The sequence below is a fragment of the Balaenoptera borealis genome, assembly GCF_965194805.1.
Source record: "Balaenoptera borealis genome assembly, chromosome: 7".
Lineage (NCBI taxonomy): Eukaryota > Metazoa > Chordata > Mammalia > Artiodactyla > Balaenopteridae > Balaenoptera > Balaenoptera borealis.
The window spans coordinates 116,115,775-116,133,363 of NC_138864.1; the positions used below are offsets into that span (position 1 = coordinate 116,115,775).

General features: G+C 50.0%; 2 protein-coding genes across 5 annotated transcripts in view; one reads left to right on the plus strand and one right to left on the minus strand.

Annotated features, from left to right (window-relative positions):
• TBXAS1 (thromboxane A synthase 1) overlaps positions 1–6,424 on the plus strand; it is a 151,536-nt gene extending 145,112 nt beyond the window's left edge. For 2 of the 3 annotated variants that reach the window (XM_082400339.1, XM_082400341.1), the window contains 3 exons: positions 637–774; positions 2,656–2,818; positions 5,208–6,424. In XM_082400339.1, coding sequence (XP_082256465.1) covers positions 637–774; positions 2,656–2,818; positions 5,208–5,282 — 376 coding nt within the window. In that variant the 3' untranslated portion in view covers positions 5,283–6,424. Of the gene's footprint in view, positions 1–636; positions 775–2,655; positions 3,582–5,207 lie in introns of all 3 variants that reach the window. The other variant, XR_014246992.1, reaches the window with a different exon arrangement.
• Positions 6,425–7,374: 950 nt separating this feature from the next.
• The window catches only part of PARP12 (poly(ADP-ribose) polymerase family member 12), a 45,086-nt gene continuing 34,871 nt past the window's right edge, over positions 7,375–17,589 (minus strand). For both annotated transcript variants that reach the window (XM_082400302.1, XM_082400301.1), the window contains 4 exons: positions 12,618–12,690; positions 10,703–10,833; positions 9,674–9,825; positions 7,375–8,446 (listed from right to left, as the gene is read on the minus strand). In XM_082400302.1, the coding sequence (XP_082256428.1) occupies positions 8,121–8,446; positions 9,674–9,825; positions 10,703–10,833; positions 12,618–12,690 (682 nt within the window). In that variant the 3' untranslated portion in view covers positions 7,375–8,120. The remainder of the gene's footprint in view (positions 8,447–9,673; positions 9,826–10,702; positions 10,834–12,617; positions 12,691–17,589) is intronic.

Here is a 17,589-nt window from a genome sequence, read left to right on the forward strand (position 1 = left end):
CCATCCTCCACCCCAGCCCCATCCCTTAGAGGAGGTGATGGTAGAAGTTTAGGTATTCTTCCATAAACTTCATATGCAAACATATGTAGTCTAGCCTTTTAATATAAAACATAAATGGGATTAAAACATTGCCAGTTGGTAAAATAAACAATCTGACCAAGATGTTTTCCTGTCTAGTAGAAGTTCTCCATAGTGACACAGACAATGAAGGGGAACAGATTTTCAAACCCAAATCTCCTGTAGGTAAAGCGAGGAGGTGTGTGTGGGGAAAGAGGTCCCAGTGGGAATGGGAAGAAGAAGGAGAGGTGGCCGGGGGAATAACCCTGCAAAGCCTCCACTTCCAAGGCACCTGTGCACAACACCAAGCATAAAATGGGCTCTTCAGTCTTGATGGGTGGCTGAAGGAAGGGATGGAGGAACCTAGAGACCGCAGGTTCCAGAGCAGCATAGGGTTGATGGCCCAAGAAGGGGTGGGATGGGGGGTGGGTCACTATCCCGGTCGCCCCGGGAAGACGGCGGGACCTCCTGTCCCCCAGCCTCATCCCACACTGCAGACCTTTGCCCCAGCATGGCCGCCCTGGAGCTCCCCCATCTCTGCTCTGCCTCAAGGCGGGGGTGACCCATGTGTCCCCGCAGGTTCACACGGGAGGCAGCACAGGACTGTGAAGTGCTGGGGCAGCGCATCCCCGCGGGCGCCGTGCTGGAGATGGCCGTGGGCGCCCTGCACCATGACCCTGAGCACTGGCCGCGCCCTGAGACCTTCGACCCTGAGAGGTGAGTACTGTGCCCTTCAAACAGGCCCTGGGGGACGTGAGTGTGGGGGGATTGGAGGCGCCTGCCAGGAGACACAGATTTAGTGAAGTCCCCCAAAAGTCAAAAGTCATGGCAGTCAGAGAGATGTTTTTTAGGCATAATTTCTAAAGGAAATAATTGTACCATTTTTAAAAGCCCAAAACATAATCCAGAGATTTAGCATTTCCACAGCACTGCATACAAGTAACAAGACAATTTCTTTTTTTTTAATAAATTTATTTTATTTATATTTATTTTTGGCTGCATTGGGTCTTCGTTGCTGTGCGCAGGCTTTCTCTAGTTGTGGCGAGCAGGGGCTACTCTTCGGGGCGGTGCAAAGGCTTTCTCATTGCGGTGGCTTCTCTTGTTGCGGAGCACGGGCTCCAGGCGCGCGGGCTTCAGTAGTTGTGGCTCGCGGGCTCTAGAGCGCAGGCTCAGTAGTTGTGGCGCACGGGCTTTGTTGCTCTGCGGCATGTGGGATCTTCCCGGACCAGGGCTCGAACCCGTGTCCCCCGCATTGGCAGGCGGATTCTTAACCACCGCGCCACCAGGAAAGCCCAACAAGGCAATTTCAAATGGGTGTCCACTGTTTGTTCCAAGAAACAAGGACACATTTCAGGAGTGCATTAAGAAGTAGCAGAATGTTGTTTCCTTTTTTGAAACTTAATGCCTGTTCCAATACAAGAGCATCAACAATTTCTCCAGGAATTCATGAGATCCAGCCACCCTAACATGGTAGACCTGGATCCTCCCTCCTGTCCCCTGCATGGATTTGGTCCATTGTCTAGATTTCACTTCTAGACTCCCAATTTAAAGTGTCTGAGCAGGCATCTACACCCCCTCCTGGCAAATGGGGGGAATAGACAGCCTGCAGCTCTGTTCCCACTGTTCGTGGCTCCAGCTTCCTGTTAATGCGGCCCCAACTCTACAACCTGGTCCCTGGGAAACCAGGGGCAGTGGGACCCAGATAAATAACATTCTGCTGCCCAGCAGCTCCTGGAATTATGGTAAATATCAAGAAACATGAACAGCAGCTGCAAGGCTTACAGCATCACCTTTGAAAACAAAAAGTGCCTTAATATGATGTTGAAAAGGTGGGTCAAGGGCTTCTTGGGCCCATAAAGTCCAGAGGTAGTAATAAGTGAGCAGGCTATTACAAAATAGTGGTTGTCACGTAGCGTTGTCACAGAACACACGTGGCAAATGCTGTCATTTGGTAGCAGATACGGCAATTCATTCTGAAGAAGAGCTTCCAGTAGGTCAAATACTGCCACCCCCAGTGGTTCAAGTTTCAGTGCTTAAACCAGAAAGGCGAGTGTGGGCAGGGAGACAGCTGCCCGGCAGGGCATCAAGAGACAAACTGGCAGGACATGGCCTCCAGAGGGGTCTGGTGCCCAGGGACTCTGCTCAGGAAGTGGATGCCGGCCGGCCAGTGTCACCCTCTGGCCACTGGGGAAGTTGGAGCCATGGGTGAAGCGAGAGCTGTGGTTTCTTTGAGACTTTTATCCTGGATGCTAGTGAGCCTGCAAGCTCATTAACAACACAGTGAATTCATCAGGAGAGGCAGTGAGGGCAATGCTCACATTCCAGGTGATTCTATTAATTCAGCGGTGCCTTTAGGGCTTTGCAGGACAGGAGGAGGGGAGCCGGACTGAAGCACATGGATGAGTGGCCTCCAGCTCCAAAGCCTTAGGGACTGACCGGTCCAGGAAAAAAACAGGATCCTGTAGACCGAGGTGGGGTTTAGGCCTCACGTGGCAGGAGCGTGGCCTCAATGACGGGGTCCCTCGGTCAGAGCCAGTGGCTGAAGCCCCAGGAAGGGAGGTGGTGACCCGGGCCAACCCTGACCGTGCTGCCCCGTAGGTTCACGGCCGAGGCCCGGCGGCGCCAGCGGCCCTTCACGTACCTGCCGTTTGGGGCAGGTCCCCGGAGCTGCCTCGGGGTGAGACTGGGGCTCTTGGAGGTCAAGCTGACGCTGCTCCATGTCCTGCGCAAGTTCCGGTTCGAAGCCTGTCCCGAGACTCAGGTGAGCTCTGCTGCTCTGGGCGCGAGGGGTGCCCGCCCCAGGTCCCTGCTGCCTGCGGTGGCTTCGCGGCCCTGCCTGAGCTGGGGCGAGTTCCTTACGCTCTCTGGGTCTCAGTTCCTTAATCTGTAAAAGGGGGACCATAACAGTCACACCTCCTCCCTCTTCTTGATTGAGTCAATCGTAAGTGCTCAGATAAGTAAGCTCCCGGCACATAACCCGAGTCTGTGTTATTATCATTCTCGTCCTCTGTACAGCAAGGCTGGGCCTCACCATGCTGTAGTTCTTCCGTCTTCAGCAAAGAGAACCCAGTAACCCTGCAAAGTAAATTATATGATTCCCATTCTTCAGATGAGGAGCTAAAATAAAGCTCAGAGAGGTTAGGTAACTTGCCTGACGTCACATAGTTGGACTGCAGACTCCTGGAGATCAGGGACCAAAAGACTGTCCTATTCATTGGTGGAGGCTCCAGCACCCAGCTTCAGGCCAGGCATGTGGCAGGTGCCCACTCAGTCATTCAACAAACACTGATGAACAAAGGAATGAATCACCGGAGAGTGAAGAAACTGAGGTTCAATCCAGATCTCGCTCACTCTCAAGCCCTCCCTCTTTCCTCTGCACGGAGCAGCCTCTCTGCACTGAATCAGCTGCTCCCCACACAACCCGAACAGTGCTCTCCTCCGTGCCTATTCACGACCCTCAGCACGGCCGCAGACCTGGAGAGGAGGGCGTACGGAGACAGATAATAAGGACACGATGACAAATGGTAACAACTTCTAGATTCAGAGAGTGGCATTGCCGCTGACGAACAGGGAGACTGGGGGAGCTGCTGGCTGGGGAGGAATAATGAGCTGGGTTGAAATACAAAAGGCTGAGGAACTGGATGTGACGATGTCCATAAAGGTCTGACGGTTAAGGCTGGAGGGAGGGAGGGGCAGATTGGGAGCAGAGAGCCAAATCAAGATGAAGGACCAGAGGAGAGCAGGCCCCTGCCTGCCTTAGGCATTCCATGGGTACAGGACTTTCTCTGGGGGTTTGTCTCACTTACCCTTGATCTTGACATACAATACAGCAGCCAGACCAATGTCGCAGAACACTGCTTATGCCTGGCACCCGCCAGCTCAAGAACCAGCCCTGAGTCCCAAGCCTGCTGGGTCCAGGGAGAACTCTGAGCTCACTTCGCCTTCCCCACCCCAACTTCCCACTCCAAGAGCCTCCCACCCCCTCCACCCTGCCTGCTCAGTCTGTTGCTCCTTCTGGAATGCCATCCCTCCCCCTTCCCCACCCCCAGTCTAATCCCATCCTCCAAGTCCTTTGGTGTTCCCTCAAATCCCCAAGTGGCCCCTGAGAAGCCCTGCTCACAGGGCGTCTCCTATTCCTAGCCCCACCCCAGGTGCCAGTTCCTCCAGGAAGCCCTCCCTGACTTTGCCAGCCACAACAGACCTCTGCTTTTTTTTGAAGTCCAATGGTGTTTCAAGTGTGCCTATAACTGTCTGATACTGTAGCCACTAGCCAAGTGCGGCTACTTATATGTTAATAATAAATCAAATCAAATAAAAAATTCTGCCCCTCATTTGCATTAACCCCACTTCAAGCATCCAGCAGCCACATGTACTAGTGGTTACCATACGAGATAGGGCAGGTCTAGATCATCTTGTTTTTTGAGCATATAACTGGTCTCCCATCTGAACTCTCAAAGACATCTGAAAGCCCACCCGGCCCCAGCACTAGGGCCTCGTGACCCTTCTTTCCTTTAAAGGTTTCATGGTAGCCACTGAACAGTCCTTTTACACGCAGCTCAAGAGGACGCCCTGCTTCTTGAGTAATTCTGTGGCTTCTCTTCCAAGTCTCCAGGCCTCCATCGATCTGCCTAAGCTGGACATAAGGAAAGCCTTCTGAATGGCAGCAGGCCTTCAGCAGGGAGCTGCCCCCAAGCCCCTGGGGAGTGGAGGTCTACTCAGTTACTGGCTGGGCCCCAGGGTGACAGATGAGGGGAGATGAGGAAGGTCTGAGGCTTTGCTCACCACTTTCCAGTCATGTGCCCTTGGGCAGGTCGCTTGAACCTCTCTGCACCTCCATTTCTTCATTTGCAAAGTGAGCTGCTCCCACCTTAGGCAGGCTTATTAGAAGGATAAACGTGGGACGCCTCCCCTGCGGTATTTTATTAACACGGGAAAGGCGGTGAGCCCCCGTCCAACACCCGGCCCGAGACACAGCTCTGCTGCTTCTCAAGGTCCCCCTGGGGAAGCTGCTTTGCTAACTCCCAGCCTGCCGGCCCTCAGCCCTCAGCCCTCAGCCGAATTCCCACAACCCTGCTTCAGGCCCCGTTCTGAGGAAGTTTTCCTGTCGATAGGATTAACTCTGACAAATATCTTAATTTCCTCTATTTTAGATACCGCTGCAGCTAGAATCCAAATCTGCCCTAGGTCCAAAGAATGGCATCTGCATCAGGATTGTCTCCCGCTGACAAAGTCATGACCAGCCCCTAATTCAAAGAAAACCCTCATTTGGAAATTCAGATTTTTGGAAAAACATCACCGAAGCAACTGAAAGTGCGCCTGGCATATGAGTATAAAAGAGGCCATTTACGTAACATTTCCTAAATGCTTAATAAATGTTTGTTGCACTTAGTTTTGACTTTGCCAATCATGTTTGAGCAACGGATCCACCTCTCTCAATCAAGGATTGCTGATAAATGAGTGAAAATGTAGTTTTGACAAAATGATTGAGAACTTGGGGTTTTTAAAGAAGTTCTGGCCTCAGGATGGAAGGAATCGATAGGGCAGGGGACACATGGATGCTCAGGTGAGGGGTCCTGACGGCCCCAGCTCGGGGGCCTTTTCAGCATCTGGTTCATTTAACTTAGAGAATAACATTCATCAGAAGCTCAACTTCAAAGGTGGTTCGAATGCTTTATTATGCCTCGATTTTCCTAGGTAGGGTACTACTAACTTTATAAGTTTAATGCGCAGAAAAGTGACAGAGGCTGAAGTGTACTTTTTCTTTTAAAGAACATCCTATCTTAATTTTGATCAAATAATCAAAATACAGAGGTGAATTTTAGTAAAAATAATTATTGTGTTGCTGAGAAGTTCAAATGCAACAAAGAACTTGCAAACTGAATCCCAGCTCTGCCACCAGCAGCCTGTGATCACGGCTGCTGCTCTTTCCACCTCTGTGCCTCTGTTTCCTCACCTGTAAGACAAGGCTGCTGACCCAGGTCTCAGCGCCTTCCTCTACTTAACATCCGAACAGCGTGACGGGGCTGATGTCGTATAAATAACAGAGCAGGAACCTGCGAGCAAGGCTGGGGTACCCAGGCTGAGCACCTGTACAAAGTGCAGGCTGTTGCAGGAGAGCTGGGAGAAGAGGCCTCCCGTACCCACTGCTGCGAGCGCTGCTTCTGCTGTCTGTTCTCCCTGCGTGCAGCACGCCATGCTTCCCCAGAGCGCTCCCCTGGAGACTCCCCTCTCAGAATATAAGAGAGGCCAGCCTCATGACTCTGCTGTCAATCACACACACACACACACACACACACACACACACACACACACACACACACACACACACACACACACACACACACACACACACACACACACACACACACACACGTTTGCTCTGGATCCTACTACCTCTTTGCATGAACATTCTGAGAGGTCTTTTTGACTTCTTCCCATCAGAATGCCCACCCCCTCCGGTGCCCACAGGAACTGTTGCCCCATGCTCCCACCCACAACTGAGCTACATGCACTCCATCCCTTTCTCGAATGTCCAGTCCAGGTATTTGCCAATGTGCTTTCTCAAAAGTCAGCAAAGTGCAGAGCCCTCGGCAGTCTTCACAGGTCACCCGACTTCTCTGGAGCATTTGATCATCTCCTGCCCAGGTTCCCCTTGCCACTCTCCTCACCCACACTCCCAGATGGACCACTCCTGCTGCTTCCCACTACTCAGCTCCCAGCAGCCTTGGATCTGAGAACTACAGGCAGAGGCATCATGTGGAGACTGGACACACCGTAGCAGGAGGCTGGGGAATGGGAAGGAAGGGTACAGGTGAGGAGAGGACACCTTGCTGAGGACCGAACCTTAGGCCAATGGGACCAGCCATCCAGGAGGAGGCAGATGGCCTTATGAGGTGGAGCCATCCTGCCGGCCCCTCCACCGCCCAGCAGAGACCCCTACCAACCACTGTGTGTGGAGGACACAAGAACACACCACCTGCTCCGTGTCCACAACACAGTGCACAATAGTGGATCTGGGTTTTGTGGGGCTTGAAAACCGAGGGAAAGAAAAAAAACAAATATGTAACTTGCAAATTTAACCAAAATGTATGATCACGAAGCCATATAGCAGGGGTCCCTCCTCGGGCTGTGGAAGGGGTCCCAGCAAATGAGGAGCCGTGAACCTTCAGCTTCATTGGCTGCATGATAAATCCACACACAGCCTCCTCGAGGCCAGTAACGGGGGCTCTGTTATATACCGACCCCCAGAAAAGTGCCTGTACACAGCAGGCGCTCAATAAACAGACACTGAAGAATGAGCTGCAGCCATCACCCACGTCAGATAAATATTCTTTTATTCCCAGACTCTGCTGTGACACTGCAGCACAGGTATTCAGATCTCATGGGGACATAAAACCCTTATTCACAGGGTGCTCGGTGCAGAGGCACCTGCCAGGGTGAGTGCACTTCCTGGGTGACGGTGACTGCTGCCAGGACTAAGGGAGACCGGCAGGGACTCAGTGACACCACACAGTAGCCATGGTCCTAACAACGTGATGTATGGGCCAATTTCAAGGCTGGAAGCCCAGCAGAAGAGCCGCCTAGATTAGAGACACAGCAATGGACACGATGACTGTGCCTCAGCAGGCCCACGACCCAGGATTTCCGGCACCAATGGCTGCTGTGTCATTCGGACAAAAACAAAACCAGGTGCCACCAAGACCCTGAAAAAACAAACCACTGAAGAGACAGAAACTCTTGAAAATTAAAACCAATTGATAAAATAGTGTCTGGAAACTCTGTGCCTGGTGCCAATCTGCAGCAAAGTCAACAAAGAGTAAAACATAAAACTTTAACACCTGAGTAAAAAGCAATAATGGTTTCACCTACAATCACTACTGGCTAGTCCAAAAGTGACTTAAAAGTGAAAATATTATCAGCCAGAGATTAAGAATGTAACTTCATCAAGAAGTCAATGTTAAATGAACAGTTCATTAAAAGTTTTTTGTTCAAAAAACCCCCAACTTTCCCTAATAGCTATTTCAAGTAAGATCAGCCAGAAAGGCATAAAACCATCGGGGTGCTCACGGCCGAACACTGAAGAAGGACGCCAAGGAGAGCAGGCTGGTGGCGGCGGCAGTGGGCCTGGGGGAGTCGGTGTACTGGATGACGTACTCCGGGTAGGCCTGGTGCTTCTCGAAGACCACGAAGATGGAGGGGTCAGACACGTGGTTCACGCAGCTGTCGTACAAGACGTTGCCCTGGCCCTCCTTGGCCGGGGGGCGGACGAAGTTGGCGTTGCCTCGGACGAATTCGCCCACCAGAACCCGAGCCAGGAACATTGTGCAGGACTTGGTGTCAGTTTTGCTGTAGTGGTGGGAATACGCGGCGTCCCGGGCAAAGTAGCTCCCTGCAAGGACACCAGGGCTGGGCTGGGCACCAGGGGACAGCCCGCGGCCGGAAGAGGCACGCCGGCATCCTGCAACACGGGCGAGGCCAGTGGCCTCTGCCCTCCCTCTGCTCCCGTCTTTCCAGCTTTTCCCTTGTAAGGAGCATCAGAGGAGTCACCAAACTCTGAGACAGAGAACTCCTTTCAAGTTAGGATCTGTCACTCAAATCCTAAAGGTCTCTGGACACCTCGTTACTGAGCCCCCATCCCCTGCCCAGAACCTCCGTTTCCTGAGCCATAAAACGGGGCTGTCGGGCCCGACCTCCCAGGGCTGGCATGGAACGTGGCTAAGACCCCACACACAGAACACGGCGCAGACACCGGCAGCCCAATGTACGGATTCATGAGCCCTGTCGAATGGGGGCCTGAGCTGGAAGCTGCGCCTACACATTCAGGTTCACAGCCCACCACTGGCTCTTGTGCACCTCGACCCCGCAGCCGTCAGCACGCGGGACGGAAGCTAACGGATGGACTCGGCAGAGGGGCTGCTGACTGCAGATCACACCGCTACGAGATGCTCTCCACCTAGTAACCGTGTCGTGGTTACAGAAGAGAATGTTCTTGTTCTTAGGAGGTGTTAACGGGGTGAAGGGGTATGATGTATGCCGCCTACTCCCCAATGGTTCAGAAATAAGGGAAGGGGTGATAAAGCCAATGTGAAAAGTGTTAAAGCTGATGAACTAGGTAAAATTTACGTGGGAGGGTTTTTTTTTTAGTATTATTCTTGCACCTTTCCTGTGAGTTTGAAATTATTTTCAAACAAAGTTAAAAAATAAGAGACAGGAAAACGGGGAACTCACATTACAGTAAGAATGACATATTTACACGAGCGTATCTGAGTGTTCAGATTTCTACTCTATGGAAACAGCGCAGGTGGGGACCTGACTCAGGGCTGGAAAGGGTCCCACAGGGATGCAGCCCCATTTCCCAGTGAAGCCAAACCACAGCCTAAGCAGGGCCACCCCTGCTCCAACCCTGGGTCGGGCCCAGGGCTGCACACAGGGGAATGAGAGTAAGGTGCCACCAGCTGGGTGTCCCACATCCCGGCCAGCGCTCACTGAGTCTGAACCGCTGGTTCAGCGCATGCTGGTTCCCCCCACGCTCTCCATCAATTTGCTTTAAAGTGGTTTCCGAGCCCTGGACAGCGAGGCAAAGAGGGTTCTGCAGCAGAGGCCGCCGTGCACTTACCCCTGCCATAGGAAGTGCCATGAAGACCACTGACCCGCCAGTCAAAGTTCTGCTGGCAGATGGCGTCAACGAAACCGGTGCTGGTGCCGTGGAACAGCTGCCTCTCATCCACTGTCTTCCCGCCGTTTCTCTTCTGCATCTGCTCCTTCTGCCTAGAATCACAGGAGTGAACGTGTGCTGGCGGCAGAGGACGCCTGCCACCAAACACAGGCCACCCGGCCCAAGAAACACATTTTATTAGATGTGCCATGAGACCAGGAGCCACAGGTCCATGAGACTCCAGCCATGGGCCAGGGGCCAGAAAAGGCGACAGCAGGGCCTGGGTGAGAGCAGAGGGAAGCCTTCCCTCCAGGGCTCCAGGCCTGCATTGCTCCATGAACCCCCAAAGCAGACAGACCAGCCCTTGGAAGGCAAGTGTACTTCTTCCCACCACCTTGCTTCCGCCTGGAGCTTAGCCAGGGGCGCTGGAAGATGCTGGCTGGGGGTGGGGGGGGGGCCTCCTTCTCCCTCTCCTGTAGTTATCTTGATCTCATCACCGGAACCAGAGTTCAGATTACACTGCTCCAACCTCTTGTGGGGAAGGTCAGCAGGAGCCCAGGCCCACTGCGGTGACCTGCTGTGGGCTCCTCCCCACACAAACAAGTGCCTGAGAACATGCCAGTCCTCAGGCACAAGGAGGAGGCCCCTGCCCTCTGGCTGCCAGGACAGCAGCTTTACACTCCCCAGGGTGTGGGTGGCTTATTCGGACCCGTCCCCTGTTGGTCTTCAGGGAGGCCGAGGGCACTAGTGCAGGAGCCAGCTCTGTCTCTAGGGAAGCCGCAGCCTCCCATCTCCCTGGAGGAACATGCCAGCACTGAGCTTGTACGGATGAGGAGGCGGACAGGAGAGGGACACAGCTCCTGATCCCAGCAGCACTGGACAAACAGTGGCTGCTTTCTCGGATTGTCCCTGCAGCCCGGGGCATGTCTGGTAAGCAGCTGGCTGAGGGGACAGAGGCACCAGCCCACCAAGAGCGAGCCCCCAACGCACCACTGGTAGACTTCCCAGAGGGCCACGTTCTGGACCCGCTCAATCTTCTGAACGTGGCAGAGAGGCATCGTATTGGTGAAGAGGTTCCAGACCTTTTGAAACTCCTCTGAGGACGAAGGGAGGGCGATCCTCTGTAAGGGGCAAATATTTTTACTCTGTTATCATCAAAGTGTAGAATACACATCTCTTCCCAAGGCTGCTCATGAAAGGCCAGAACCACAGGCAAACCCAGATGGCGTCTACCACGCTCCCCTTTACTTCAAGGGGCAGTCTCTCCAGGCTCCGGATGTGTGCTATTTGTGGTCATTTCTCTCCTCTCCACTGTGAAGCCAGCCTAAAGGACAGGCAGGCGATGCTATGTGAGCACCACCCTGGCTGCCCCCAGCACACCCCTGCTCTTCTTCTGACCCCACACAGGGCTGACTACAGAGTCGACAAGACCACGGAGCTGGTGCCAACGGATGTGGAACACACACATCTGGCAGAGAGGGGGCAAACCCTGCCACAGGCAGCAATGCTGCGTGAGCCACACGCACGGTGAGCGCCGAGCAAGAGGCCAGGCCGGCAGACGGCACACAGCAGCCCAGGAGCTCAGCAAGACCCGCGGGCACCCCTCCCTCCCAGCTGAGCCCGCCCTTCCCTTGGCGTCTGGCTCTGGGAAGCAACACTCCTGATGAGCCCAGAGAGGCCCCTGACTCACAGCCCCCAACTGTCTCACAGAGTGACAACCCACAAATCCCTGCCCTTGCAGCCTGGACCCCAACCAGCCTCCCTGTTCCCGGCTCCACGAGGCTTGGCCCAATGACAGCCTGACCTGGGATCACCATCCTTTCCCCCACCGAGTGCAGCCGTATAATAACCACCTCACTCCCCAAAGACCCTAAACGATAGGACTCCGTGTAAACATCCATGGGTCTCTGCAACCCAAAATCTGACTTTGGTTTCCTTGCTCCCATCTCACTAGACGCCACCAAACCCTCTCCCCTCAAGCCCTGCCCTCCCAGCCTGGAGCCTGGCAAGGACTCCCGCACCTATCATGGCCCGCAGCTCGGCCCCCTGACCAGGGCACTCTACAGCTCAGCCCTGACCTCCCTCTCCTGTCCCCCAGCCCCCGCCTATGCACGCACTCCACCTGAGACCCTCCATGTCCTGACTTGGGTTCCTTCCCCAGCCAGTTCCCATCAACTGGCGTGTCCTTCCCCACCCTCTGCCTGTGTAAGCGCCAGCCATCATTAGGTGTGGACCCAGTGACACCTTCCTTGATCCCTGAAATACAGTCGCCTGGTCCCCTGAGGGCCGAGTACTGTGTCTGCAAGTTGCCCAGCCCTCCACACGTCCTGCCAGGGCTGCTGGTGTCTGTGTGTGCTTTGTGCGGCTCCCAGGCACATGCTGGAAAAACCAGTCTGCACAGTGCTTGCCAGGTCAGAGGCCAGTCAGAGCGCTCCACGGACATGGGGCGTCACCGGACACCGGCCTGAGCTCTCTACTCAGCTCAGCGTGGCGCCCACTGCAGCTCGCTGAATAGACTGTTCCTTCTCTCATCTTCTAGTAAGTTCCTAGCACCTCCCAACAGCAACTCCCCTTCTAGATGGTCCTCATCACACCAAACCTTCTGCTGGCTTCTTTCCCTTTTCTCGCTTAGTAAAACTTTTATTAGCTAAGCAGCTCTTAAGCTCCTTATTTATGCCCTTCCTAGAAAATTTCCAGTTCGTCATCCTCCCTCCACCATACATCCTCTCCCCTCAAGCCATGGCCACCTCCTGGGTAGTCATCTAGCCGTAAAATCCCCAAGATCTGAAGGAAACCAAACCTTGCACGCACCTCTCAGCGGCGGAGGACACAGCGCGGTCCACTCCCACTCACTGATGTCTAAGGGCACCCTCCTCCCCAGCCTGGGGCAGTGCCAGTCTCATACCTTAAAGCCGGTGTCCAGCAGGGCCAAGTGGTCCCAGTGCTCAGGGATGCTCTTTAGGCCTTGGGAATTGACGCTGTTACAAAACGTAAAGAGAAACACTTAGTTTGTTCTTAGACATAAGTAGGTTTCCCAGAGGTGCCTCCAGCAGCCGAGGCCATCAGTCTTGAGCGTCAGCATATCGTTCTGTAAAAGCAAGGAGGAGGCGAGGAAGCACATAACCACACTCTCACCACGTGACAGCACTTCCATCTTTGCCGATGTGGTCAAAACCAAAACCAAAACCAAAACCAATCAGGCACGAGGGATCCACGTCTCACCTGCATCCCAACTCCAACACATAAGGGACAGAGCATATGACTAAAGCAGCACACCCAAACCCTCATCCATGATTCTGAAATTCAAAGAGCCCTGAAACTTTCATTAAGAACAGCCTCAATGGGACTTCCCTGGTGACACAGTGGTTAAGAATCCACCTGCCAATGCAGGGGACACGGGTTCAAGTCCTGGTCCGGGAAGATCCCACATGCCGCAGAGCAAATAAGCCCATGCGCCACAACTACTGAGCCTGCGCTCTAGAGCCCAAGAGCCACAACTACTGAAGCCCGTGCGCCACAACTACTGAGCCCACATGCCACAACTACTGAAGCCCGTGTGCCTAGAGCCCATGCTCCATGACAAGAGAAGCCACCACAATGAGAAGCCTGTGCACCTCAACAAAGAGTAGCCCTGCTCGCCGCAACTAGAGAAAGCCCGCACACAGCAAAGACCCAATGCAGCCAAAAATAAATAAAATAAAAGATAAATTAAAAATGCTGTGAATTCAGAACACAATGATAAAAAAATTTTAAAAAAACCAACAGCCTCAATGAAACTAACACAACCTTGTAAATCAACTATACTCCAATAAAAAACTAATTAATTAAAAAAAACAGCCTCAATGACATATAACTGGCATATAAAACATTTTTTAAGACATAAAATTGATGTCAAAATTCATTTGGCAGTAGAGATTTGACTTGAACTGCTAAGAGACTACTTGTGGTCTATATATATTTCCTTAAGTGACTATGCATATTTTTACTGCAAAAAATATTAGCATGTTTAATTGCATGTGTCACATAATACAAAGCAGCACATGCTCTTTCTAAAAATGAAATAAAAACTTATTTCTAAAAAACACATGGCCCAAAGGATTTAGAGATAAGGACTGTGAAACTCTTAAGTCCAAATCATTCCTATTCAGTTTCAGAATGCTGTTCTTCCTACAATAGATCTACCTTCTGTTTCTGCTGGCATGAGACGTGTACCTTCATTCTAAGCCTCAAAGAACTCCCACAAATAACTTTCCTAGGAAAATGGCACAGTTTAAAAATAACTAAAACAAAGGTCCCACAAGCAAGAATCAACCAGAAACAGACCCATGAAGACTTAAGATGCTGAAATTACCAGGCAGATTATAAAACAACTATTCTATGTTTAAAGAAATAAAAGACAAACTTTAAAAACATATGCAAGGTGAACTAAGTCAGAAAAAGAAAAACAAATACCGCATGTTAACACATATATATGGAATCTAAAAAAAAAAAAAGAATGGTGCTGATGAATCTAGTGGCAGGGCAGGAATAAAGACGCAGACATAAAGAATGGAGTTGAGGATACGGGGGAGGAGGGGGAAGCTGGGGACAAGTGAGAGTAGCATCAATATACGTACACTACCGAATGTAAAATAATTAGCTAGTGGGAAGCAGCAGCATAGCACAGGGAGATCAGCTCGGTGCTTTGCGATGACCTAGAGACATGGGATAGGGAGGGTGGGAGGGAGCCTCAATAGGGAGGGGATATGGGGACATATGTATGCATTATGACTGATTCACTTCGTTGTACAACAGAAACTAACACAGTACTGTGAAGCAATTATATTCCAATAAGGATCTATTAAAAAAAAATCATATGCAAGGAACAGAAAACTGTAAAAAGACCTGGAGGATTTGAAAAGAAAAAAAACGAACAGAACTTGTAGAAATGAAAATACAATCCCTGAAGAAGAAGTTCAATGGACAGGCTTACTAGCAGATGAGATGGCCTAAAGAGAGGGTGAGCGAGCGGAAAGGTAGGGGCAGTGAAATTATTCAGAATGTGGTGCAGAGCAGGAAGGAGATAAACAAGGCGGGGAAGAAGCCAAGACATGGAGAACAGAGTGAGAAGGCCTGAATCTGGTCAGAGCCAAACTGAATCTCCAAAAAGAGAGTAGATAGAACAGCATGGAGGCAATTTTCAAATAGGACTAATGAGACATACCAACCTACAGACTTAAGAAGCAGAAAGAATCTCAAACAGGACAAATAAAAACACATACCCAGACACACCACAGTGAGAGTGCATACTACAAACAGAAAATCTTAAAAGCAGCCAGAAGGGGAAAAAAAGTCATTCTGAAAGAAAGCATCAGTTAGACCAACAGCTGGTTTCTCAAAAGCAGCAATGGAAACCAAAGGACAGTGGAGTGATATCTTCAATGTTTCAAGAGAAAATAACTACAAGTAAAATGTCTACACCAGTGAAAATATCCCTAAGATTGAGGGCAAAATAAAGACGTATTCAGGCAAAGAAAAACAGATTTTTTTCCCAACAGATCTTCATCTAAGGAAATTTTAAAAGACAAAGAAAATGGTATAAGTGGGAGTAAATTTAAAGAAACAGTCATAGTGTAAAAAAGCAGTGTCTCATGAAGTTAAAAATTAGCAAGTCCAGAGGAAGGTAAATGGAATAAAGTATATGAAGGATCTTGTGTTAGCTGGTAGAACAGCAAAGATATTGACTGACTTATACCTAAGTGAAAAACTCATGTTGTAATTTCTAGAGTGGCCTTAAAAGAAAAAAACAGTAATAGAGTGTATAACTTCCAAACTAGTAGAGAGGAATAAATTAAATGACAAAATATATCAAAAAGAAAGTAAGAAAAAAATAAGACAATCATATGAAAAAACCTTCATGGAGGATGAAAGGACAGTAATGAACTAATAAACCAGTTACCTGATGTGTAAATGCCATTTCAATCCTTAAACTTCTGAATATGGAGATCATATTCTGTGACCCCATTAATTATGTAAATAGACGATTTGTTTCTAAAAGTGACCCACACAAGGTCCCAGGTGGCCACAAAGGCCCAAGCAGACTTGCTTGCTGGAGTCATGACCACCAGCTACCGTCACACAAGTTAGAGGGAAGCACGACGCACTTCACTGCACCAACGTGTGTGACAGAGCAGGGAGATCCTGAATCCCTCATATCTTACTCTGAATTTAACCAAAATAACCACTCTTATTTCTGACATGTGGTGTCTGCCGTGGTCCCCTGAAAACTAAGTAGCGTGACAACAAAAGGGATCCAGTCTCAGAAAGGAGACAGATAAGTTTTTCTAAACTGCATCTAGGGTAGGCTCTGGATAGGGAGAGACTAAAAAATGACGTCCAGAAGTAGGATCACTCATAGTTAACCAAAACTAAATCCAGAAGCAATCCACAGGAGAGACTGAAACATTTAACTAAATAAATAATAAATATTTCTGCATGGTAAAATACTTCATAGACAAAGCCACAAGGCAAACAACAAACGAAGAAAACACATTGCAATTTATATAACAAACTGAGGGCTGATATCCCCATTAGATAGAAGACTCCTAACGTTTAAGAAAAATACCAAAATGTTGAGAGAAGAATGGACAAAAAGACAAACAGTCCACTGAAAAAGAAAGGCAAATGGCCCTTACATGTAGGAAAAAATATTAAACCTCACTCATAAGAGAAAGTACATTAAATACACTGAAACACCCTTTCCCACCTATGAGAATAGCAAAAATCCAAGAGCTTGTTGACTCCCTCTGTTGGCAAGGGGGAGGGAAGCAGGCACCTCACACATTCTGGGGTGAGTGCATAACAGTTCCACCCCACAAAGAGGAACTTGCATTTACCTTCTAGGACTCTAACCTGAGGACCCACCTCCACAAATATGAAATAGCACATACACCAGACATCCTTTGTGGTATCATACTTGTAACAGCAAAAGATTGAAAAAAGGCAAAACATCCCTCGAAAGGGGACAGATTAAACTATGGTACATGCAAATGATGGAGAACTGTGAAGACAGAAACAGAATTTAGAAGACTTCAATGAACTGAAAGGGAGTAATTTTCTTTTTCAAGATCTGTATATACTGTGAAATGATCACAATAAATCTAGTAATGATCTATTTTTAAGTGAAAAACAAAAGGTACAGAATAGTATATATAGAATGTTACCTTTTATGCAAGAAAAGGAAAATAATAAGATACTTTTATGTATATGCATTTGCTCATTTTTGCAAAAAGAAACACAGAAAGATAAACCAGAAACTGATGAAAATGGTTGCCCATCATAGAAACAGTGTGGAGCTAACAGTGAGAATACTGACTACTGAGTATATCTTTTCATATAGTTTTGACTCTTAAATCATGTTTTACACATAGCCAAAAATAAATTTTAATAAGAAAGGGAGGAAGGAAGGCACACTTGGCTTCAAAGGAAACAGGGAGCGGAAACCCCAGGAGGTTACTTTGTTGGACTCACAGGTACTCTATTTGCTTGGATTGATAATACCTTTTCCCTCTAGCTTCTTTAAATGACCCTGCCATGCTCCACAAACACAACCACTGAAGTCCATCTGTGAAATCTTAAAAGAAGAAACAGAAACACCGTAAGTTCTCTGTGAAACAGAAATGAGCCAGATTTCTCCGGCTGATGGAAGGTGCAGTCCGCTAACAGCAGCGCTGGCTACAGCTCTGGCCACAGTCCCGGCTTGGGCTGTCACACATCCAAACTAATGGGCACCATGGTACCTCTCACCATCCAGGCCACCCTCCCCCAGTAAGTGGCCGTGGGGATTGGAGAGAACTGACCCCTCACCCAGCTCCAATCCTAGCACACTTGCCTCAAGC